Raw genomic sequence first — 24556 nt, forward strand, 5'->3', positions numbered from 1 at the left:
TGTAAGAGCCGACTACACTCCGGCGCGCTGTGGGAACTACGCTTCCCACCATGCAACGCGTCAAGAGGGGCCTTCCGCTCTCTCCCGGCGTCTCGCAGGGTCGGCTGGGAGTTTTCATTGACCTCTGAGCTCCTCGGGTTCGGAGGGCCCCTCTAGGCCCCGCCCCTTTCTGAGAGGGGGCCGACCTCGCAGTGTCCCGCGAGCTGCTTCCTTCTTCCCCTCTCATTGGTCCAGCCTAGCTGCCATTCCTGAGCGAGGAGGAGAAGTTGGTTACTGATTGGTGGATTCCGTTTGGCGCCAACTAGGAAAGGGGGGCGGGGGAGCGGCAGGCCGCAGTGAGCAGCTATTACCGCGAAAGGCCACCTTGGCAGCGACGGCCCGGGAGGGACGTGAATGTCGGCCTAGTTGTCTGCACTCCCGGGCAACAGAATGAAAGAAAAGTGAAGAGAGTGTGAACCCGGGTCGTTGCCTCGTAGCTCTAGCCGCTCTCCCTCCCCGACGCGCTCCGTTTGTTTGGATTTAATCTTCAGGTTGCCTGCGCCCCCCGCCCGCCGGCCTCGCGGAGTGAGGGGACGCACCCGCGCCTGTGGCTGGCGCCTGCCGAGTTTGGACATCCGCCTGTCCGCGCCTCTTGCCCGCGGCAGCCGCATCCCTGAACCGCGGGGTCGTGTTTGTATTTGACCCGCGGGCGCCGGCTGCGGGGCGCGCGGCCGAGGCCAGTGCCAGCGGGGCGGGGCGGGCGCGGCGGAGGCGGAGGAAGAGGGAGCGGGATCCCTAGGAGGCCCGGCGCCGCCATGGAACTGGGCCCGGAGCCCCCGCACCGCCGCCGCCTGCTCTTCGCCTGCAGCCCCCCGCCCGCACCGCAGCCCGTCGTGAAGGCGCTGTTTGGCACGCCAGCCGCCGGGGGCCTGTCGCCTGTCACCAACCTGACGGTCACCATGGACCAGCTGCAGGGACTGGGCAGGTGAGGAGGGACCGAGGAGCGGTGCCGCAGGCGTTTGACCTCCCAGACGGCTCTCGGGTAGATCAGGCCAGAAAACCGGCCGCGAGGGTAGCGCTTGCCTCTCTGCCGCTCGGGGGCGGCCCCACCGACGGGGGCCCGCCATGTGCACCCTCCCCCCAGGCCGAATGTTGGGCGGGAGAGGCCGTTCGGACCCTCCGGGGCCGCCCTCAGCCCCGAGACGGGCCGGGTAGGGGGTGGGGTATGCCTGGGCTCCCCACCTTCGCCACCCCTTTTTAGATTGCCCTGTGCTCTTCTGTCCTTACCCCACGAAGCTCTTTGAAATCTGCCACCACGGGGAAAAACAGGCCCTCCTAGTCGCTCACTTCTATCCTTTTCAGAACCACCTCGTAGTTATCTTAGCTTTCTGTGAGTTCTGTTTCCTTCTCAGCCAAGGGACGTGGCGTTTTCTTTCCTTGCGTTTGCGGAAATCGTCGCAATCCCTCGCCTCGTGCATATTCCTGCTGTGTCCCCCCCAACACACCCAGCCCCATGCTTTCCTAAGACCAGGTCTTTTAACTCAGCTTTCCACTCCTAAAATTTTCCTGCACTTTTTCCTTATTAAAAAAATGCATCCCATCGTTTTTTTTTTTTTTTTTGTAAAGCTGGTTTCTCATCAGTCTTGGACGTCCCATTTTCTAAAGAAGCACATGTCTTTTCCAATCTCTGAAAAGCAGGAACTTGTCCTGTTCATTCCGGCTCCTAGCTCAGTACCTAGAACACATGCTCTCATTTCAGGAAGTAGTCCAATAGTCATTGTCCTCCTCCTATCTGCAGTGTGACCAATGCCAACCTACTCTTTTCTCATGTCCTTTTATACGTAAGTGCCAACTGGGTGTTCTGGGTGGCCTAAGTGTTTTGTGGTGTGGCCTAGAAGTAATGATGGTTCATGGCAGTATGGCAACTTGCCCTGTCATGGGCTATCTCCTGTGAGTTACTTTTCTTGGTTTCAGTGAGTATGAACAACCCATAGAGGTGAAAAACAGCAGTCTGCAGAGAATGGGCTCCTCCGAATCAACTGATTCAGGTATTCTTTTAGTCTTTTATCATGTGTCTGCCTTGTGGGGAGCAGTGCTTGGAATTTGCTAGAACATGTGCTTTCACCTAGAAACTCAGTTTGGTGAGTGAAGGTAGCAAGCAGAAGTCTGGCATTGAGTGACAGACACCTGTTAGGACAGTACAAAGGAGCCCCGGTGGCAGTTTATGACGAGGAAACTGTGAAGTGGCCGCAAGGAGGTGGTTTATGCTTGGTCTTGAAGATGAGTAGTAGTATGAAATTAACCATTCCACTCTTTAAGTGGCATTCGGGAAATATTATTGGTTAAAATTCTGCGTCAAGTTATTGGAAGTATAATGAAATTATTTCAGTGAGCCTGCTCTGGAGAAACTGCCAGTACATCTTATTCTAACCATAAGTTCATGTTAGTTTCCCTGGTGGCTCAGTGTTAAAGAATTTGCCTGCTAGCGCAGGAGATGTGGGTTCAATCCCTGGGTTGGGAAGATTCCCCTGGAGAAGAAAATGGCAACCCATTCCAATATTCTTGCCTGGAAAATCCCATGGACAGAGGACCCTGGTGGGCTGTAGTTCATGGGGTTGCAAAAGAATCAGACACGACTTAACCACTAAACAACAACAAAGTTCGTGTTGGGGCAAGGTTTATTTGCACAGATGCTTTAGAGTAAAGAACTGCAAGAGCAAAAGTCTTAAGATGTAAGCTTCTTAAGAACCAGGGATAGGATTGTCATCTGTGGCAGTGTGGCAAGGAAGTGTGTCATGCCAAGAGCACTAACACCTAACTTCTTGTATGATTATTTAGACATCGTGGAGGAAAGGTGTGTGCTAGGCAGGCCCTGATGGCTCTGGGCCATGCTGAGCAGCATCTCCTTTATTCTATTGCCTTTGAGTTGAGCACCTCACTTGGTGTTATCTTGTTGAAGGCAATAAATGCTTGCTTGTCAAAGGACATAATAATATTTTCCAACCCCCTGAATTATGTACATGATCTGACAGGATATGAAATATTTGAAATAAAAAACTATTCCAGAAAACAAATACTTGTCCTTTCCATAGTTGGAACTCACAGAAAGTTAGCCTGGGTAACCTCTAACTGAATTAATAATCATGATTTAAGACCTTTTTTTTTTTTTTTGAAGTGTAGTTGATTTACAGTGTTGTGTTAGATTTTGGTGTACAGCAAAGTGGTTTAGTTATACATATATAGTTCTTTTTTATTGTAGGTTATTCCAAGATATCGAATATAGTCACCAGTGCTATGTAGTAGAACCTTGTTGTTTTATCTATTTTATATATAGTAGTAGTATCCCCCGCACTGTCCCCTTTACCCTTTGGTAACCTTAAGTTTATTTTCTACTCTGTGAGTCTGCTTCTGTTTTGTAAATAAGTCATGAGGTTTGGTTAAATTCTGTCTCCTCATAGCCTATTATCCAAGATGGTGTTCGCAAGGAGGAAAGCATGAGTAGATATACTATGAAAATGTTTAGACTTGTGCAAATATGAAGTTTTGGCAATCATGGAGATTCAGCTTCAATTCTGGCAAAAGTCCAAGCCATGAACCTTTGTTGACTGCATTAAAGAAACAGTACTAGTAGTTTTATGTACTTATTTTAATGAATAAGTTGTGTTACAGTTACAGTTCAGTCGCTCAGTCATGTCCGACTCTTTGTGACTCCATGGACTGCGGCACCCCAGGCCCCCCTGTCCATCACCAGCTCCGGGAGTTTACTCAAACTCATGTCCATTGAGTCGGTGATGCCATCCAGCCATCTCATCCTCTGTCATCCCCTTCTCCTGCCTTCAGTCTTTACAGCATCAGTGTCTTTTCCAATGACTCAGTTATTGCATCAGGTAGCCAAAGTATTGGAGTTTCAGCTTTAGCATCAGTCCTTCCAATGAATATTCAGGACTGATCTCCTTTAGGATGGACTGGTTGGATCTCCTTGCAGTCCAAGGGACTCTCAAGAGTCTTCTTCGACACCACAGTTCAAAACCATCAACTCTTCGGCACTCAGTTTTCTTTATAGTCCAATTCTTACATCCATATATGACTACTGGAAAAAAAGCATAGCTTTGACTAGATGGACCTTTGTTGGCAAAGTAATGTCTCTGCTTTTTAATATGTTGTCTAGGTTGGTCATAACTTTTTTCTTTCAAGGAGCAAGAATCTTTTAATTTCATGGCTGCAGTCACCATCTGCAGTGATTTTGAAGCCCAAAACAATAAAGTCTGAGGTGTTTTGTTTTTTTTTTTTTCCCCCCACACACAGGCTTCTGTCTGGATTCTCCTGGGCCCTTGGATAGTAAAGAAAAGTATGTATTCACTGCCTTTAAATGTTTGTGCTTAGAAAAATAATTTTTCGAATGAAATAATTCATGCTCTGGACTGAAGCTCTGGATGTAGTGGTCCTGATTAAGACTCCTGGATCCTATAAAGTCTGGTATCTTTTGAGATGAGTAGTTTGTGTCAGCAGTTTTTCAGAACTTCCCTTCCTTTATTTTAGCTGTAATTTTGGGGTTCTGTTCTAATATCACTCAAACCCTTGCTCTGTCTCCTGACATCATTGTCCTAAGAGAACTTTGTTTTTTTGTTGTTTGTTTTGCCTCCCTTGTAGGATCTCAGTTTCCCAACCAGGGATTGAACCCAACCAACCCATGGCAGTAAAAGCCTGGAATACTAACCCCTAGAAAACCAGGGAACTCCCTAGAAGGTGTATATTTTAAGAGATGATCTGGGCTTTTTTCACTAGAAGCCCAGTTATGGGGCTGCTTGTGAAAACATAACAGCTTCAGAAATCTATTCTTCCATCTTGCCTAAAACAGGAATATGTTTGATGTTCCCCTCACCCCATCAAACAGTAGTTTAGACACTATGCATCTACTAATATGAATACCACTTTCCTTGCTCGATTCTCATGATTTACTTTCTGATTTCATTGCAGCCTTGAAAATCCCATGAGGAGAATAAATTCCCTACCTGTAAGTTAGTTCCCTTGTTTCTTTTGAGCTAATAACTGTTATCTGCCCCTTAGCTACCAGTAACCTTGATCATAAACCTTAATTTAGACAGACTGCTTTTCCTTACTTTGTCTCATAAACATTCAAAACATTCTACCTAAAGCAGCTTCAATAATGGTTGCCTTTTGAGGGCTTTTCCAACCAGGAAGGGGGTTCTTTTTATGCAAATGATGTTATTTGGGGGTTGATTTGGTACCTGAGTCCTTGCAGAGAGGGCTGTGTAGATCTTGTGAAGTTAGGTGTAAAGCCATAGAGTCCTAGTCACGTTGACTGGTTACCCACTGCACTGTGAGGAGCTAAGCCTCCCTAACCTACCATCACCATTTTTTTTTCCCTTTTACAACTGAGGTTCCATTCCATTTTCATTGATGTACCCTAATTCCTTTTTTCACTTTGACAGCAGAAGCTCTTGGGGTGTAGCCCAGCTCTGAAGAGGAGCCATTCTGATTCTCTTGACCATGATGTCTTTCAGCTGATTGACCAGGACGAGAACAAGGAAAATGTGAGTGCAGCATTAACCTGCTCGCCTAGGGGCAGAGCTCATACCCACAAGTGGCTGATGGAGAAGTAGCAGGGCTGTCTTCTGGGAGACTCAACCTTTATCAAAGTCATGATGGTATTTGGAGTCAGAGAAACCTGGATTGGAATCCTACTGCTTGCTAGCTGTGACCTTAGCTGTTTTTTTAGGCTTCTATGTTTAAATAGGAGTAGCACTCCCTTGTAGGACTGTTGTTGGAATTAAATGAGATAATATAGAAAAGCATTTAAAATGGTTCCTGGCAGGTAGGAGTTGCTCAAAAGGTGGCTCTTAGGGGGAATTACATCCAAGTACACTTTATGTGGAAGGGTCTGGGCAGGCCTTCCTTGCCTCTTTGTGCTGACCGTGGGATGAGTAAAAAGTTTAGGAAAAGGCTTCTTGACAGTGTTTTCAAGAACAAAGCCAACAAATCCCAGGGAATCTCAGGGTAGCTGAAATGGTAGCTTAGAGGGTGAGTTGCAGTTAGGCAGCCAAAAGCCCAGGAATACCCTGGCCTGGGTTCTCTCAAACCTGCCAGGGTGCTGTGCACAGGGCAGAGTTCAGTGAATCAGCTCAACTTTCCCTGTCTTCTTTCTTACTGTATTTCCATGCCTGTTTTCTCCCTTTCTTCATCCTCCACTGCAATGCTACAACGCATACTTAGAATCTTCTGGACTTATTACTTACAGAACCTACTGCTTCCATGAACTTTCCTAATGATTCCTTTGGCAACAGGATGCCCTGAGGGAGGTAAAGAAAGAACAATTGAGTTCCTGTCTTGAGTGCTTGGAACACTAAGTCTGCCTCTGTGTAGTGCTTTTAACCAGAGTCCAAAGCTATTATTACACTATTGCCTGGTCTCTTTCCCACACTCCCCATCCCCTTACCCCCAGCTTGGCTTCTCCCAGGGTTGCCTGCTTATGGCTTCATTTTGAAGGGGAAATAGCGTACGTAGGTTAAAGAGCTCTTGCTCTGGAGTTGTCCCGTCTGGGAAGCCAGACCTTAGGCACATCACTTAACCTACAGGCCTAGTTGCCTCATCTGTAAAATGGGGATGATTGGGTGGATAGATGAGCTCAGGCACTGAAAGTACTTAGTGTGTGTGGGCAAGTAAATCCTCTGATACTACCTGTGCTTGACAAGTTCTTAAGTGGATATTTTAGGGAGGGGGAATTATGAGTGTTTCTAAACTTTTAAGTAAAATGAAATCATACAGTATGTGTTCTATCACTTCTGGCTTTCACTCATCAATATGTGAGATTCATCCATGTTGTTGAATAAACTAAAAGGATCTTTTTTTCCCCAGTTTTATTGAGAAATAATTGACATATATCACTATAAATTTAAGGCATACAGCATGATGGTTTGATTTACATATATTGTGAAATGATTACAGTAGGTTCAGCTAACATCCATCTTCTCATATTGATAGATACAATAGAAGAAAAAGAAAGGAAAGGGGGGAAATTGTCTCCTTGTGATGAGAACTCTTAGGGTTTGCTATCTTATCGTACAGCAGTGTTAGCTACAGTTATGTTGCCATTAGTTTTTTTCTTCATTGCTTTTATTATGGAAAACAATAACATTAAATGTTTTCCACTTAATTGTCTCTTATTGGTAGGAAGAAAATGGAAAATATAAAGTCCTCAAATACAAGTCTAGACTGAAAAGTTTCAATTCCTGTTCAATTATATTGAAATGAAATTGCTTTAGACTTCAGAAAAAAAATTTTTAGTTGAAGTATAATTGACAGAAAGCTGTTGATTTAGTTTGTTGTTGTTGTTGATTTACTTTTATTTTTTTATTTTTTGTTGATTTACTGTTAACTCTGTCTTGTGTACCTGGCAAATACTCATGTGTTTGTTAGAAAATAAAGTGTTTGTGGTGAAAGAAAAAAGTTCTGTTATTAGAAGTTAGCTTTTGTCTGTGGCCATGCTACCCTGTACGTGCTCCATGTCATCTGGTCTCAGAAGCTAAGCAAGGTCAGACCTGGTTAGTACTTGGATTAGAGAAGTTAGCTTTTGACAGAATCTTTAAAATACTTGTTTTACTTTATTTTTTGTTCTGCTGGGTCTTCGTTGCCGCGTGCGGGCTTTCTAGCTGCAGCAGGTGGGGGCTTCTCACTGAGGGGGCTTCTCCTGTGGTGCAGCACGGGCTCTGGGCTTGTGGGCTTCAGTAGTTGCAGCTCGTGGGCTCTAGAGCGCAGGCTCAGTAGATGTGGCGCATGGCACAACTTTGTTGCTCCGTGGTATGTGGAATCTTCCCAGACTGGAGGGCCCATGTCCCCTGCATTGGCAGGCCGGATTCTTATCCACTGCAACACCAAAGAAGTCCTGAAATTCTTAATTACACAGATCCATTGAATTAGATGAGACATGGGTGTGGAGACAGGTGATTAGTACCCGCTCTCTTGCCTGCCTTCCAGAGCTATAGCTGAGACCCTAGGGCTGGTTTTCACAGACAGTGGATGATGTCTCATGCATACTGTCTTGCAGCAAGTCTTTGAGTTTAAGAAGCCAATAAGACCTGCATCTCGAGGCTGCCTACATGTTCACGGACTGGAGGAGGGTAAAGATGTCTTCACACAGAGGCAGAACTCCGCCCCAGCTCGGATGGTATGTGCTTTTGTACTCCTGGGAGTTCCTGATGGGAAGATAAAAGCCTCCGCAATCTGGAGTTAAAGACCCTGCAACAGCTCTAGCTGTCTTTACCTTGACTTTGTCTTTTGAAACTCACATGTTTTGAGACTCACATGTTCGGTGTTTCTGCTGTGTCTGGAGAGCAGACAGGCAGAAGCAGGGTGAGAGGTGGTGTGTTTGAAATACTGGACTCGAGCAAAGCATATTTGACCTTGTCAATCCTGGGTCATTCTTCTGAATTTGTGTATGGTGGGATTATCTGTCCTACTGAAAACTTGCTTTCTGAGTGCTGAGAGGTACTTCCCAGAGTGATTTTTTTGGAGCGAGCGCATGATTTCTACCAAACTCGGTTTATTAAGAACTATTAGGTATTCCGGTGAACCCATTGCCTACAAGGCTATTTGACTGTATTTGTCCCAGGATTGTTTGTCAGAGATGGTCATTACTTCCCGATTTCCTACTGGTGATCTGACGGTGGTGGACTAGAGAGGCCCAGCTTGAGCAAAATGACCATGTCTGGTTTCCACATTTTCCCAGGAACTTGTATCTGAAAATACAGCTTTCCATTCTGGCTTAGGGCCTGAGGTTCGGGTTCAGCCAGAAAAGAGGCTACTCAGTAAACTTGAGGGTCACTTGAGGATTAATGCATTCACACCCCACTCCAAAGAGATTTACTGTTATAGAAGAGGAAAAAAACCTATCTCTGGACTTTTTTACTATCTTTGAAAAGTACCTAGAAAAGAATTCATTATTAACAGTGTTTGTCTCTAGATGGTAGATTTTTGAATGGATTTTATAAATTTTCTATATTAAATACATATTTTAAGATTTTTATAATTTTATGTATTTACTTTTGACTGTGCTGGGTATTTGCTGCTGGTCAGGCTTTTCTCTAGTTTCGGAGAGTGAGGGTGGTTCTTCATGGCAGTGTGCGGGCTTGTCATTGCGGTGGCTTCTTTTCTTGTAGACAGAGATCGTGTCTGTCAGTCACATGGGCTTCAGTAATTGGTATGTGGGCTCAGTAGTCGCAGTTCCCAGGCTCTAAAGCACAGGCTCACTAGTTGTGGCATATGGGCTTAGTTGCTCCAAGGCATGTGGGATCTTCCTGGATCAGGGATTGAACCTGTGTCTCCTGCATTGGCAGGTGAATTCTTTACCACTGAAACACCAGGGAAGCCCTGTAAATCATTTTATAATGGGAGTTTTACTGAAAAAACAAGATAGGATTGCCTAATGAGATATACTCTATTTTGACTCCAGGAATGGTTTCTCCTAGGGAGAGTATAATGGGCAGAAAAGCTTGGACTTTACAGTCAAACGAGTGAGCGGTGTAATCTTGGTAACCTCTCTTAAGCGTTGGTTTCCTGATTTGTTAAATAAAAATGGAAAATAGAGGATTAACTACCTTTAGTGTGTTGTGAGGCTTAAATGGAATTATACATAAAAGGTTATATCCCAGTCTGAAAACAGGGGTTCCTTCATAGCTCAGTCAGTAAAGAGTCTGCCTGCAATGCAGGAGACCTGGGTTCGATTCCTGGATTGGGAAGATCCCCTGGAGAAGGAAATGGCAACCCACTGCAGTATTCTTGCCTGGAGAATCCCATGGACAGAGGAGCCTGGCAGGCTACAGTCTATGGGGTCACAAGAGTTGGACACGACTTAGCAAATAAGCACACAGCAGCACACCCAGTGTCTGGCACAAGTAATTCCTCAGTTAAAACTGAGCAACTGTCATTTAAATGCGAGTCTAAAGAACAAGGATGGATTTTCTAAAACTTTCTAGACTTTATATCCCTCTGTCAGAACTGGAGTTACAAAAACATTTCTCTAGTCTGTTTTGTGGTCTCCACAGGGACTTGGTATCTTCTCACCCCTCCTCATTTTAGCAGATTATCATCTGTCGCTATCCTCATGCTGATCCCTGTTCACCAGTAATAATCCTCAGAAAAAACAAGCCTTGCCCTTCATTGGAGGCTAGCCCCAGATCCCACCATGAGGTGAATTGCTCCTGGGGAGAGTTCTTTGTGAAGGCTACTTGGCCTGACTTGACTCAGAACTGTGTGTGGATATCAGTTCATTTATAATCTTAGGTCTTATTTTCCTTTGATTTGTAGCCGCTAAAACTTCTTAAAACGAATATGGTATATTTTCCTCATAAAAACTAGTAACCCATTCAGAGAAATCAAAGCTGATTATTAACAAGCCATGAATTCTGTCTTTTAGCTTTCCTCAAATGAAAGAGATGGCAATGAACCAGGGAATTCCATTCCTTTTATGCCCCAGTCACCTGTGACTCCCACTTTGTCTGATGAGGATGATGGCTTCATGGATCTTCTTGATGGAGACAATTTGAAGGTATGGTGTGAGTGTGTGCTTTCTGATCCATTTTTACTAACTTTCCCTGGAGAGCCGTCATCTGAAAAAGAACAGTGATCCCCCAACCAACTGATACTTTTTAAGGTTTCATTTACTTATTTAATTCATTTTTGGCTGTATGTGTTCTTTGTTGCGGCACCTGGGCTTTCTCTAGTTGCAGTGAGCTGGGACGACTATTCCGTTGCGGTGCGCGGGCTTCTCACTGTGGTGGCTTCTCTTGTGGAGCACAGGCTCTAGGCGCATGGATTTCAGTAGTTGCGGCTCGTGGGCTCCAGAGCACGAGCTCTGTAGTTGTGGTCCACAGGCTCAACTGCTCCACAACATGTGGAGTCTTCCCAGGCCAGCGGTTGAACCTGTGTCCCTTGCATTGCAAGGAGGATTCTTAACCACTGGACCACCAGGGGAAGCCGTGGCTGATGCTTTTATTCATCTGTTGGGAACTTATTGAGACTCTGCTTCTAGCCTGATTAAATTCTATGGAGGTGTTCCAAAGAAAACACTGATGTGATCCTTCCTCCCCTGCAGGAGCTGACAATCTTTTTTTTTTTTTCCTGGAAGGAATGAATCAGGGACTGAAAGAATAGCTGCCATGTGATGTAAAGCTGAGGAGACCAGTGGCTCCTCATGGCCCCTCAGGGGCATTCCCTTAGCTGTGCTCAGATAGCATCACTCTTACTCTCTTGACCTTAAAATGTTGTGGAGAGGGGAGGCATTAACCCTTAGAAGACTTCCTATTCACGCCTTTCTGGTATTCTGCAAGAAGAAATCTAACACATTTTAACTAATGTTGTTTCTAATGGACCTTTGGACCTTTATGACACAGTTTTTCTTTGTTTAGAATGATGAAGAGACCCCATCCTGCATGGCCAGCCTCTGGACAGCTCCCCTTGTCATGAGAAGAACTAGTAACCTAGTAAGTTCCAGTGTGTCTGGAGGGAGTGACAGGAATCTAAATTGTTTCTTTTGAGATTCTGCGTTTGAGCCTATGGGCCTGTTTGACTGGTCACTAGTGTTTCCTGGTGTTGATGTATGCTGTTTTTTCAAGGGTGTTTTGTTTTGTTTTAATACCCACCTACTTGTGTAGACTACAGACAGCTGTTTCCATCAGGCACACTTTCAAAGGCTGTGCCTTTACATACATCCTCATGTATGTAAACATCCAGGGAAAGTGAGCTCTTATCATAGTACACATACAGTTACACACTCTTGGGTATATGTATAGACGCTGAATACATCTTTAATTCATGCCCCTGAACTATAAATGTGGAACAAATGAACTATTACAGTCTTGAAGCCACTTACACATTTTAGTAGATTAATGTGCAAAGCTTTGAGAGATTAGACCACCCCAATAAAATGGTATGACCAGATTTACTAAGTCCTTTTGAAAGATAACATTATTAATATATACAGTGTGAGAATGCTTAGAAAATGGCTTTCAGTTTTATAAGTTGGATGTAAAAACCATGAAACAGTATGTGTAGGCCCTTCATAACAGTGGAGTTTCACAAACATAGTAGACTCATCATAAGGGCCAGGGGCTGAGTCAGAACTGGGGTTTCTGCCCTTGAAGAGCTTACAAGTCCTCTGAGACCTTACTGAAAGCAGTAGACCCTCTTTCCAAAAATGCTTCCAGCTCTTCTAGGTTAAAAACAAACAGACCAAAAAAAACCTGTAATCTTGCTTTTCTGAATAACATCCTATTAAAATGAACTTCAGAAAAAATAAGTGGAAAACCCTTGGTCTCTGGGACACGTTTGCTGCAAACTATCAGGGACATTTCAAAAGAAGAGGCGACACTGAAATGTTAGTATCAGCTGGAAAGGGAGCTTCACGGAGGGAGAGGGGCACAGGGTGTGTAGAAGGAAAAGCCCAGCCAGAGAACACTGAGTTGTGAACGGGCTGAGATGAGTTTAGATTGCTGAAGTCAGACTGTCTCTACCACTACTCAGGTTGGCTGCTCTCAAACCCCGAGAAAGTAGTCCTCAAAAGTAGTACTATAGCACATCTTCCTATATTTCCTTTGGCTTTGTAAGTCTTGAATTTAAAATGCTCTGGTACAGTCCAGAAAGAAAAACAGCCAAGCAGAGAGAATGACTTCTAAATAGCTTTGAAGGCACCCCTGCCCACTGCAAACTCAAACTCAACTCTGTTTTATGCCCTTAACTGGCTCTAATATATAGTATAATCCAGCTGCCTCATACCTTTCTGGATTTAGGGGGGCTGTTAAAACCTATTCAAGCTGCTCGAGCAAGGTACAAATAATAAAGTAGAGGGGAAGAGGAAGCCAGAAGTGTGGCCCTGGCTGAAAGGTAACACTTGCTGGGGACTATCAGGAACCCTTTGACTCTTGACCCTGTGCAGAAGGTAGGCTTTTCAGGGCATAGGTAGTCTTCCTCATTTGTATCCAGTGTCAGGTTTTGAACATGTTCAGTGAACACCAGGGTCTCAGTGTCTTCTGTGTGCCAAGGACTAGATAAATGGACAGTGTCTGTTTCCTAATTTAGGATGTGTGCTAAGTCCCTTTGGTCGTGTCCAACTCTGCGACCCTGTGGACTGTAGGCCACCAGGTTCCGCTGTCCATGAGATTCTCTAGGCAAGAATACTAGATGGAGTGTGTTGCCATGCTCTCCTCCAGAGGATCTTCCTGACCCAGAGATCGAACCCCAGTTTCTTGTCTCCTGCGTTGGCAGACAGGTTCTTTACCGCTAGCACCACCTGGGAAGCCCAATTTAGAATGGCTTGATCTTAAACCATCCCCGGAAGTCCTTGGTCTGTCCTCTTTACCATTCAAATCAATGTATTTTAATGAAACACGAGTCTCTTTTTTTCCCCAAAGGGCAATCGCTGCAAGCTGTTTGACTCCCCTTCAGCGTCGTGTAGCTCTACCATCCGGTCAATGTTGAAAAGACCAGACCTATCACTAGAGGAGTCCCCAGGTGGAAGCAGGAAGCGGAGGAAAAGCGTGGCTGGGGCCAGTCCGGAAGAGGCAGCTAGTCCAGAGAAGCCCCAGGAGGTTAGTTCTGCAGCTTCTTTTTCACTCAGAGATGTTGTATCTGTCAGTTCTAAAATGTGTGTTTGGTTCTTTTTCTTTGCTGAGACTGGCTGTTTTTATTTTTCATTTGTTTCAGTCTTGTTCAGAATTGCCTGTTGAAGCATTTTTATGATGGCTACTTTAAAATCCTTGTCAGGTAGTTCCAGCATCTGTGTCTGGTGTGGCTTCCTGTTGATTGTCTTTTCCTATTCAGGTTGAGATTTTTCCTGCTTCTTGATATGACGAGATTTTTTTTCAGTTGTATCTGTGTACTTTGGATATTATGAGGCTGTGTAACTGCTGTTTAGTAGTACTCCGATACTGCAGGAAAAGGGGGACGGAAGTTCAGCCTCCCTTGATGTGCCACTTAGGTAGGTCAGACCTCATGGCTGCTGGGCAGGAGTGGGAAGTTCAAGCTCCCTTCTAGACCTCCACCAACACCACCCCAGTGAGGTTGAGATTGGGGCACTTAATTACAGCTGGGCAAGGGTGGAAGTCTAAGCTCCCCACTTGCTGTTGTGTCCTGGAGTAGGGCCATAGCTTTTTTCCCTTGGTTGGGTTTTTTTTTTCTTGTGTCCTGACCTATTTAGGACTACTTTAGGTTTGTCTCACAACATTGATTATAGTGTTTTTTGTTGTCACTTAGTATTTTAGTTCTTTTCTCTGTGATGAGAACTCAAGATGTATTCTTAACTACTTTCATATACACCATACATCCGACCTAACTATAGTCATCATGTTGTACATTACATCCCTGGTACTTGTCTCATAACTGGAAGTTGTACATTTTGATCACGTTCATCCGGCCCTCTCCTCCATTGCTTACCTCTGGTAACCCCACAAATCTGATCTCCTTTTCTATGAGTTTGATTTTTGTTTTGATGGTTGTGGTAGTGGTTAGCATTGTGTGTTTTCCGTTTTTTCATTCCCTGTACAAGTGATGTCATATACTTATTTGTCTTTCTCTGTCTGACTGACTTCAATTTCACTTAGCATAATGCCCTCAAGGTCCATCCATGTTGCTGCAAATAGCAGGATTTCCTTCTTTTTGTATGGCTGAATAATAATCCATTGTGTGAATGTGTATCCCAGCTTCCTCATGCATTCGTCTGTCAGCGAACACTTTTTTCCATGTCCTGGCTATTATAAATAATGCTGCTGTAATGTGAGTGCAGATATCTCTTGACATAGTGTTTTCATTTCCTTCGAATATGTTCCCAGAAGTGGTATTGCTAGATCATATGTTTTGTTTTCAACTTTTTAAGGTACGTCCATACTGTTTTCCATAGCAGCCATCCCACTTTACAGCCCCACCAATACTGTACAAGTGTTCCCTTGTCTTCACATCCTTATCAACACTTGTTTCTTGTCTTTTGTTTTTTTGGCCACTCCATGGATTTGGGGGATCTTAGTTTCCTTGCCAGGGATTGAACTCAGGCCCTAGGCAGTAAAAGTGTGGAATCCTAACAGTGGACCACCAGGGAATTGCTCTTGTCTTTTTTTTTTTTTTTAAGTGATTCATTTTATAATTAGGTTTTTTATTTTTTTTCCTTGTTTGGCTGTGCTGGGTCTTCGTTGCTGCTCAGACTTTTTTAGTTGCAGTGAGCAGGGGCTCATCTACAGTTGTGTGTGGACTTCTCATCATGGTGGCTTCTCGTTGCAGAGCACAGGCTCTAGGGCCCTCGGGCTTCAGTAGGTGCAGCTCCCGGGCTCTAGAGCACAGGCTCGGTAGTTGTGGCACGCAGACTTAGTTGCTCCAAGGCACGTGAGATCTTCCCGGATTGGGGGTCGCACCCACATCTCCTGCATTGACAGGCGGATTCTTACCACTGAGCACCAGAGAAGCCCCATCTTGTCTTTTTAATGACAGTCTTTCTTATAGACATGAGGTGATATCTCATTGTAGTCTGGATATTGATCATCCTTTCATGTCCCTGTTGGCCATGTGTGTACCTTTGGGAAAATGTCTATTCAGATCCTTTTCTGTTTTTAAAACTGGTTTATTTGGGAGGTTTTTTGTTTCTTTTGGTGGGGGGGTTATTAAGTTGTATGGATTCCTTACATTTTGGATATTAACCCCTTACCAGATAATGTGGTTTTCAGATTTTTTTTCCAATTCTGTATGTAGGTTATCTTTTCATTTTGTTGATCATTTATTTTAATGGATAGAAGCTTTTTAGTTTGATTTGCTTGCTTGTACCTTAGGTGTCAGATCCAAAAAATTGCCAAGACCCACATCAAGGAACTTTTTTCCTGTGTTTTCTTCTAGGAGTTTAACAGTTTCCTGTCTCAAATTTAAGTCTTTACTCCATTTTGAGTTATTGTGAACAATGTAAGATAGGGGCCTAATTTTCATTCTTTCACATGTGACTATTCCATTTGCCTGGCACCATTTATTGAAAAGACTTATCTTGTCTTCATCCAGCATTCTAGCTGATGGTATCTGTGCTGTTTCTCTTCTAAACATGCGCTTTCATTTTTCCTGTGGACTCCGTGTCCTGGGCTAGGCATGTGTTTAGCTTTAGTAGACACTGTCATATAACTTTCCAAAATGTTTGTCCAGTCAACCCTCTGTATCTGGGGTCTCCCTTCAACTGACTTTGGAACCCATGGCTACTGAGCACCACTGAGCACCAGCTGTACTGGGTGCCATTCCATATAAGCATCCTCGGGCCTCCTAAAATCAATTTCAGGGATACCAAGGGCCAGCTGTACTCACAACAGTGTGAGAGTCCAGTATCTGGTGGTGTCCATCCCTTTACTTTTACCCGTTCTGGGGAGTGTGTAGCATGGGCATGTGCGTGCTCAGGTTGTATCCAACTCTTTTTGACCCTCTTGACTGTAACCCGCCAGCTCCATTGGATTTTCCAGGCAAGAATACTGCAGTGGGTTGCCATTTCCTCCTCCAAGGGATCTTCTTAACCCAGGGATCGAACCTGTGTCTCCTGCATTGCAGGCAGGTTCTTTACCACTTGAGCCATCAAAGGGAACCCTGTGTAGTATCTTTTTTACATTTCTCTGATAGTCATTTTTCTAGATTTTCCGATTACCCAACCACCTTTCTAGCCCATATTTCTATTGGGTTATCTCTTGTGAGAATGCTTTATATATTAAGAGATGAATCTTTTATTGAGATGAATTATTTATCTGCCCACTCTGGCTTGCCTGTTCTTACCTCATCTTGTTGTTTTGATTAACAGAATTTCTTGATTTCTTTAAAACATGTTTTAATTTACCAGTCTTTTTATGTTTAGTGCTTTTTGTGTACTGTTTAAGATATCTCGACTTCTCCATAATTAGCCCTTTTGACATGCTCTTTGAAATATGAGCACTTCCTTGTTACTAATGACAAGGTGTTCCAGGTTTATCTTGTACATTTCTTGTCCCAGCCTGGATTCAGTCAGAAAGCTCTGGTTTCAGTAAATACATGTTATGGTACTGCATGATCTGTAGCTGGTTGAATTGGAGATGCGGAATGGTGGCCCTAACCTCTGTGTTCAGGGGTCAACTGTAGTATTTAGGGAACACATTGACAAAGGGGTACGTACTGTACCCCTGGAGCGTCTCAGTGGGTAGAGCTGAGAAATACTTTTTGTAGACTTAAAACTAATTTTAATCTTCCATTTTTAAAAAGGAGAAAGCCTTTATTCTAAAGCCTGGTCTCATTCTCAACCTTTGGTTTGTTACAGATTCTACATCATCAGTCTTTATCCCTAGCATCTTCCCCAAAAGGGACCATTGAGAACATTTTGGATAATGACCCAAGGGACCTTATAGGAGACTTCTCCAAGGTAACTGCAAGCAGAACTGCATCATGATGCAGGACGGGGGAGGTACCTAACACCCCCTCCAGCCTTGCTCCCCTGAAGTGGCTCCTGGGTTATGTAGCCTCCCTTCCAACCCCCACCGAGGGGACACAGTTTGAAATTTAAAAAAAAAAAAGGAACATTCATAATCTGGTATACCTCCATTTCTTGGGGACTGTAGACCTTACTGGTGCTGATCAGAGGTTTCACGTAGGGAGCCTGGACACCAACCCAAAACCCAGTCTTTCTGGGAACAGTGCTACAGAAGAGTGTAAAGAAGCAGAATGAAACTCTAGCCTTGCTGTATATGTCTGTATGTCAAAAGGTCCTCTTAGGGGACTTCCCTGGTGGTCCAGCAGCTGAGATTCCATGCTCCCAATGCAGGGGGCCTGGGTCCAATCCCTGGTCAGGGAACTAGATCCCACACACCACAATAAAAAAATTCTGCATGCCAAAGATTGAAGATTCTGTGTGCCAAAACTAAGTCTGTGCAGCTAAATTAATTAATTAATTTTTTAAAAAAGAAAGTCATCTTAGAATGTCCCAGATGAAGACTAAATTTCTCCCTTGTCCAGAGGAGCATGGTCCTTGTGGGAAAATGCCCCCAGGGAGGTCCAGAGGAAGGTCTGCTGATGGCCTGGTACAGATTATCCACCTTTGTGCTGTGGTCAAATGTGACACCTTCCTGTGTCAGTAATAACTTGTTTAGCCATGTGTAACTTGAAGGTCCCCAGACCAGTCTTTTACATATTAATGTAGCTAACATCTACTGAAACACTTACTATGTGTAAGGCAAAGATTCCAAAGCAAGACACAGTTCCTTCCCTCAAGACACTTAACATGTGGTAAGACATGCCACGTGGACATGTACCACCTGGTAATTGAAGTAAACATCAGTGCAGTGTAAGCATTAGACTAAGAAATAAAAGAGTTATGTCAACTGGGTGATTGGGGAAGCTCTGGGGCTGGGCTAGACATTTCAGCCAGGTAGGAGAGAAGTGGGAAGACAGGACTTCCCTAGGGGTCCAGCGGTTAAGACTGCACTTCTAACACTAGGGACATGGGTTCAATCCCTGGTCTGAGAGCTAAGGTCCCACATGCCAGCATGGCCAAAAAAAATAGAAGACAGTTCTAGTCTGAAGGGAAGAGCAGGCCAAGACCTGGGTGTGGTGTGTCCTCGCTGGTAAAAGCTTGCATCTGAATTGAAGCTATTGGTTGGTTGTTGAAATGACCCCACACATGACCACAGGGTTGGGTGAGCACTAGACTCTGCCAGTCACTCTCGTAATTGCTGGTGTGCCCATCTTCCCCCCTCAAGGCTGGGTGGGTCTCACTTATTCCACCTCCAGTGTCTGCTCCAGCGCCATGCTGCAAAAGTCAGGTGCTCAGTAAACAGTGAAGTCATTCCTCGCTGTGTCCTTTTTAAGTGGTGAGCACAGTCTGGCTGCTGACATGAGGGTTCCTGACAAAAGCAGGCGATAAAGGAATTCACCTGAGATGTCTGGATTCAGGTCTGGCTTGCTTGCTGGCTGACTTTGGGCAAGGGGCCTAGTTTTGACATCTACAAATGGGGATAATGTGCCTCATAGGGCCATATGAATATTCAGTCTTAGGATATTAATGAAGTGCTTACACAAATAACGAGTACGTTCTATTAGATTCATGTTTGTTTGTTTGTTTAAGCTGACTTTTACCAGGAAGGCAAGCACTATAAATGTTGCCTTTATAAGCTTTCAGATTTGCTAAGTATTTCTTTCTCTTATTAAGGGTTACCTCTTTCATACCGTTGCTGGAAAGCATCAGGATTTAAAATACATCTCTCCAGAAATTGTAAGTTATCCTTTGGGGATCTGCCACCCATGCGATACTGGGATCTAGTCATTCCTGGCAGCCAGAGGTGACTCTCCTTGGCTCTTTCTCCACAGATTACATCTGTTTTGAATGGCAAGTTTGCCAACCTCATTAAAGAGTTTGTCATCATCGACTGCCGATACCCATATGAATATGAGGGAGGCCACATCAAGGTATAGATTCTGGGGGCTTGTGGGTAAGCTCTGCTACTGTGGGAGGCATAGCAGGAGCCCTATAGACAGTATCTGTGATTTATTTTTATTTTTAAAGGAGGGGGTGATACCTGGCTGCTTGTTATAATGCTCACATGCTGCTTATGAGAATTGTAGAAAGAGGCAGTGGGTGTAAAAGGCATTTGATTCCTGGTGCGCTGAAAGAATGCTCCCTGGTGTGCACTAATCATACAGCAAACCGCGCCCTGTTTTGTCCCCCACGCCATCACTGTCGGGGATTTCGAGGTGGTACCCACTGACTTCTATGCCTGGGCATGAACCTGTGAGGAGAAGCCAGTCTTTGGCAACATGGGCCAGGCCTAGTGATGCCTCTTACGTTTATAGTTGAGTTAAGCTGTCTGGTGAAGTGGGTGTTGGAACAGTTCATGTGTAACTTGCCCAGGAAGAAAGCCATTGGGTTGAAATACATTGTGTGTGTGTGTTAAGTTGCTTCATTGTGTCCGACTCTGTGACCTCTGCATGAGGGGAGCCTAGCCCGCCAGGCTCCTCTGTCCATGGAATTCTCCAGGCAAGAATACTGGAGTGGGTTGCCATGCCCTCCTCCAGGGGACCTTCCCAACCCAGGGATTGAACCCATGTTTCTTACGTCTCCTGCATTGGCAGGCGGGTTCTTTACTATTAGTGCCACCTGGGAAGCCCGTTGAAATACACTAAGAGGTAATTTAAAGACAGTGTTTGGGTCTGCCACTCTCTGAAAGTCCCTACATTGACAAATGCCACTCATACAGCGCACAGGCATAACAGAATCTTGAGGCACCCATATGAAGACCAGTCTCCAAGAATCATTAGCGCCAGCGTGAGACCTAAGCCTCTGGTGTCTTCACAGGGTGCAGTGAACTTGCACATGGAAGAGGAGGTTGAAGAGTTCTTACTCAAGAAGCCTATCGTACCTACGGATGGCAAGCGTGTTATCGTGGTGTTCCACTGCGAGTTCTCTTCTGAGCGCGGCCCTCGCATGTGAGTGGGCTGAGTATCGTTCATGTGTAACAGATGTTTCTTAAATCCTTACCTGTTGAGCAGTCAGTTGATTTCATGAACTGCTTCCTGGAGTGTAGTTTTAGGCTCGACCCAATGGTTGCACCACGGCCGTTGTTAAGGGCTTAGAAGGGCTCTGTGGCCTCCCCAGTCCAGCCTATTACTCTGGTGTTCCCTCTGCAGCATGCCCCAGGGATCGGGCATCTGCTTCATCACCCCTACTCCTCAGTGAGTCCTGGCCACTGCTGGGCTCGGCCCATCGTTCAGCCTGCCTTTATATTGAATTGAACTCTGGCTCTTTCGGTTCCCCCACTGCCCCTAGCTCTGCTTGTGGGGCTGCTGATCTCAGGTGACATCCTTCAGGGACAGTGTGGTGACTCCTTATGCAAATGCCAGGAAAGCGTGATGTCTTCTCAGCAAAACTTAACATGATGCTTTCAAACACTTGTCAAATCCATGTTCTCACAGAAGGGGGTTATGTTACTTTCAGGTTATTGCCACACTAGAGGTGAAAAGAACTGCGCCGCCTGCCCCCACTAATACACAAGCTTTTATGACCAAGGCTATTATAGTTTACTACAGAGATAAATTTTATACCAAAATAAGTGGAAGTATAACTACAATAAAGCATCACTTCAGATTTAAAATAATCGGTGGTGGTGGTGGCAGAGAGGACGCTGGGTGGGAATCAAGACACTGTTTAACTTGGAAAGTGGGGAGGAGGTTGTCCGCCTTCCAAGACAAGGCCTTGGAACTGGCTGTGAGCAGGGTTCCTGAGGGTCGCGGGTGGCAGAGGAAATCACATTTGGGCTCTGTTTGCAGGAGTGCAGGTCAAGCTGGGGAGATGTGTAAGGAGCACCGCTTTGACCATGCACAGCTAATCAGACTCTGGCTCTGCTTCCCCTTTACAGGTGCCGATACGTGAGAGAGAGGGATCGGCTCGGTAACGAGTACCCCAAACTCCACTACCCAGAGCTGTATGTCCTGAAGGGCGGATACAAGGAGTTCTTCCTGAAATGCCAGGTGAGATGGACTCTCTGGAGGGCACAGGCCACCCGTCACCACCCCCTAGTTGGTGGTCATGGCTGTTTCCTACCCAGGGTCTGGGGGTTTGCCCTGAGCACAGAAGGGGCCTAGAACCAACCCCCACCCCACCCCAGCAGAGCCTTGTGGCTCCTGGCAGGGAGGGAGCAGGAGTGTGCGTGGGAGGCCACTGTTCCCAGATCTTGTCCTGTCTTCCTGCCAGTCTCACTGCGAGCCCCCCAGCTACCGGCCCATGCACCACGAGGACTTTAAAGAAGACCTGAAGAAATTCCGCACCAAGAGCCGGACCTGGGCCGGGGAGAAGAGCAAGAGGGAGATGTACAGCCGCCTGAAGAAGCTCTGAGGGCCTTGCGGCCAGGTGGCGGCAGCCTCCCCGCCCTCCCCACTCCCCTCTTTGCTGCAGAGAAACTTGAGCAAAGGGGCCAGCGGCGCGGCACTTGGAGAGAAGGGCGGAACACTTGGAGAGAAGGGCGGAGGCTTCCACGTCTTAAACCTACCTCCCACCCTCCCGAGGTTGGAGCCCAGAGCTTCCCGCCGCCTCTCCGTCCTTGGAAGACGTCCTTCTTCAGCAGGGCGCTCAGCCAAGGCTGTCACGTGCCGCAGCAGGGTTCCGAGCAGCAGTCAGGGCTTTCTGCCTCCTCCTCCCCCATGGTTGGATGGGCCCCCTGCGGCCTCGCTGGGCACTGGCCTTGTCTCCTGAGGGGAGAGACGGAGAGAAGACTGCCAGACGCTGCTGGCCAGACACCAAAGACGGCCCGGGAAGCACAGGTCTTTGTGGGCTAGCCCACATCATTAATTTATTCAACTTCACCAATCACTTTCTTTTCTTTCTTTTTTTTTTTTAAAAAAAAACCAACTCCTGGAGACTTTTATTTAATTGCTTCTTTCAGTTAGAATACTGCCATCCTGGGTAGGATTTTATCATCCCGGGGGAGTACCTCTGCCTTTGATTTTTAAAGAAAAAAAGAATAAAGGAAGGGGAAGAAGAGGGACATGAGTTGTGGGACAGAGAACAAGGGGCTCTGTCTGTCTCCCCCGGGAGGCACTGCAGTACTGGGGCTGCTGCTATTTACAGCCAAGGACTGAGACACTGGTGGGAGCAGGCACCGGACTCAGGCTCGGCTTCAGGACATAAGCTAAATCTCCCAGACCTACCTCGAAGGCCCCTGAGACCTACCGGAGGGGAGTGACCCTGCTCTTCCTCACCCTAGCTCCCTGTGACGTCACTGGGCAAGAGTCACGATCAGGAAAGCACTGGAGGCAGCTTCTGTGGGGACACCCCCAAGTCAGTGTTGGAACGTACAGAATAGGTATCCCAGTGTCGGGGGGCAGGGATGGGGGTGCTCTGTAGGATAAGGGAAGGGAGTGTACTTTTGAGTGTCTTCCTTCATTACTCCGATACTCTTTGACAGCTTCTCTTTTTTTAAAAAAATAGCCCTTTTATGAGTCAAGGAGTATGGAATCAGTGTTGGCTGGGCCCCCCAAGGGTGGGGAGAGGGGCTGGAAGTCCCGGGCATTAGAAAGGAGTGAGTGCTGGCAGAGATGACTACAGAGTGTGTTTCTCAGGAGGCAGCAGCGTGGTGGGTTTTGAAGGTAAAACTTTGAGTTTATCATGTTTTAATTTGAGGGACAGGGAGAGATGGGTCGTCACCAGTTGTCCCTCATCTCACCCCACAGAAGTGGGGATCTCGAACACCTCCCAAGGAGCTGGGGCTGAGTGGATTGATTCTGGACAGGGCTGTTTGGTACCTGCTCATCCCTACCTTTAGGCGCTGGCTTCCTCACCATCTCTGCTCCACCGGGGTGTTGCCAAGTTTTTCTTATATTCAAGAGTCAGTCTCCCCTCTTGCCTCAGCTTCCTGTTCTGGGGGTGGGGAGGAAATCAGTGATACTGGAGATGACTGGTTGCTATGTTATGGGTTTGAGTTGCTTTTGACTATAAAACAATCTTGTTAGAAAAAGTATGTGGGGAGGAGGGGAACAGAAGGCCTCTACCCCCACACACACTGAGACCCATCTGAATTGGTCTCCAATTTTGTTTGTAGGGATTCTGTTGGTTGAATGCCTGAAAAGGGAGGTGGGATGGCCTTCAGATCATACCAGCTCAGCTAGCATTGCTAACCAACTGTTGCAGGCTCTGAAAATAAAAACAATCTTGAACCCATGCTCTCTGCCTGCTTCATGATGGATGTAAAGGGAACTGTGAGTCTCTAAAGACCTGGGACCACACCTGGCTAAAAGCACTGGCTAGAGGCAGTGACATTTTCTCAAGATGCCAAAGAGCTGTCATGTGGCCTGACATCAAGGTTGGCCAGATGACCTTCAGTTACTCCCCTGAGTCCAGAAGCAAACTTGTGATTCACATTGATTTACAAGATGAGATGGGGATAGGAAAAGCCTGCCTGGACTTATTGACATTCCCTGACAAGATGTATTAATTCATAGGATTGAGCAACAGGCCAGAGGGGGGACCAGTGTAAAGGAGATAGGAGTTTCAGTTGTGTTCTGAAGGAGCCAGAGAGGATACTGCAGAAGGAAATCAGGCAGATGGTGAGTTATGGGCCCACATGCAACCAGAAAAACTTGGATGTGTGATGCTGGGGGCTACTGCCAGAGTGGATAACAGCTGGAGCAAAAGTCTATTACAAAACAGAGTGGAGCCTGGATAGCAGTGAATTGGTATTCCTTTATATTTCACCCATGGTCCCACCTCAAGCCACACCATTTTGGGATCTATCAGCAGAGAAAGTGTGGAGTCCTAAACAATGGACCATTCCCTCAGTCTTCAGACACAATTCCCTTCTGGTTTGCCTCTTTAGTAGAAGCTTGATCCCAACCTTTAAAAAAAAAAAAAGTTATTAGATGATTTGTTAAGAAAGGAAATTTGTGATACCAAAGTCCAGTGGGTATTACTATTAATGTGCTCGAAGATTTGGAAAGGAGAACACATCCCCAGCGTGAGCACTAGACTCCCCACTGCCTCTCCTGGATGGTTTATTAACCCAGGCTTCCCTGGTGGCTCAGGACAAAGCATCTGCCTGCAATGCAG

At 45.8% G+C, this 24556-nt stretch overlaps 1 protein-coding gene across 2 annotated transcripts; it reads left to right on the top strand.

Annotated features, from left to right (window-relative positions):
• The first annotated feature begins 318 nt into the window (after window positions 1-318).
• On the top strand, window positions 319-23672 carry CDC25A (cell division cycle 25A). Of its 2 annotated transcripts, none has more exons than XM_070359399.1 (15): window positions 319-964; window positions 1954-2027; window positions 4285-4327; window positions 4957-4993; window positions 5436-5534; window positions 8045-8164; window positions 10412-10543; window positions 11403-11477; window positions 13404-13580; window positions 17288-17389; window positions 19172-19234; window positions 19330-19428; window positions 20315-20445; window positions 21375-21486; window positions 21710-23672. In XM_070359399.1, exons 1-15 carry the CDS (start codon window positions 795-797, stop codon window positions 21848-21850), a joined length of 1575 nt encoding a protein of 524 aa, XP_070215500.1. In that variant the 5' UTR covers window positions 319-794; the 3' UTR covers window positions 21851-23672. The 2 variants fall into 2 exon arrangements, with proteins under 2 accessions (XP_070215500.1, XP_005910790.2); XM_005910728.2 differs by having other exon boundaries at window positions 320-964; window positions 5433-5534.
• Window positions 23673-24556: the final 884 nt, after the last annotated feature.

The sequence above is a fragment of the Bos mutus genome, chromosome 22 (genome assembly GCF_027580195.1).
Source record: "Bos mutus isolate GX-2022 chromosome 22, NWIPB_WYAK_1.1, whole genome shotgun sequence".
Taxonomy (NCBI): Eukaryota; Metazoa; Chordata; class Mammalia; order Artiodactyla; family Bovidae; genus Bos; species Bos mutus.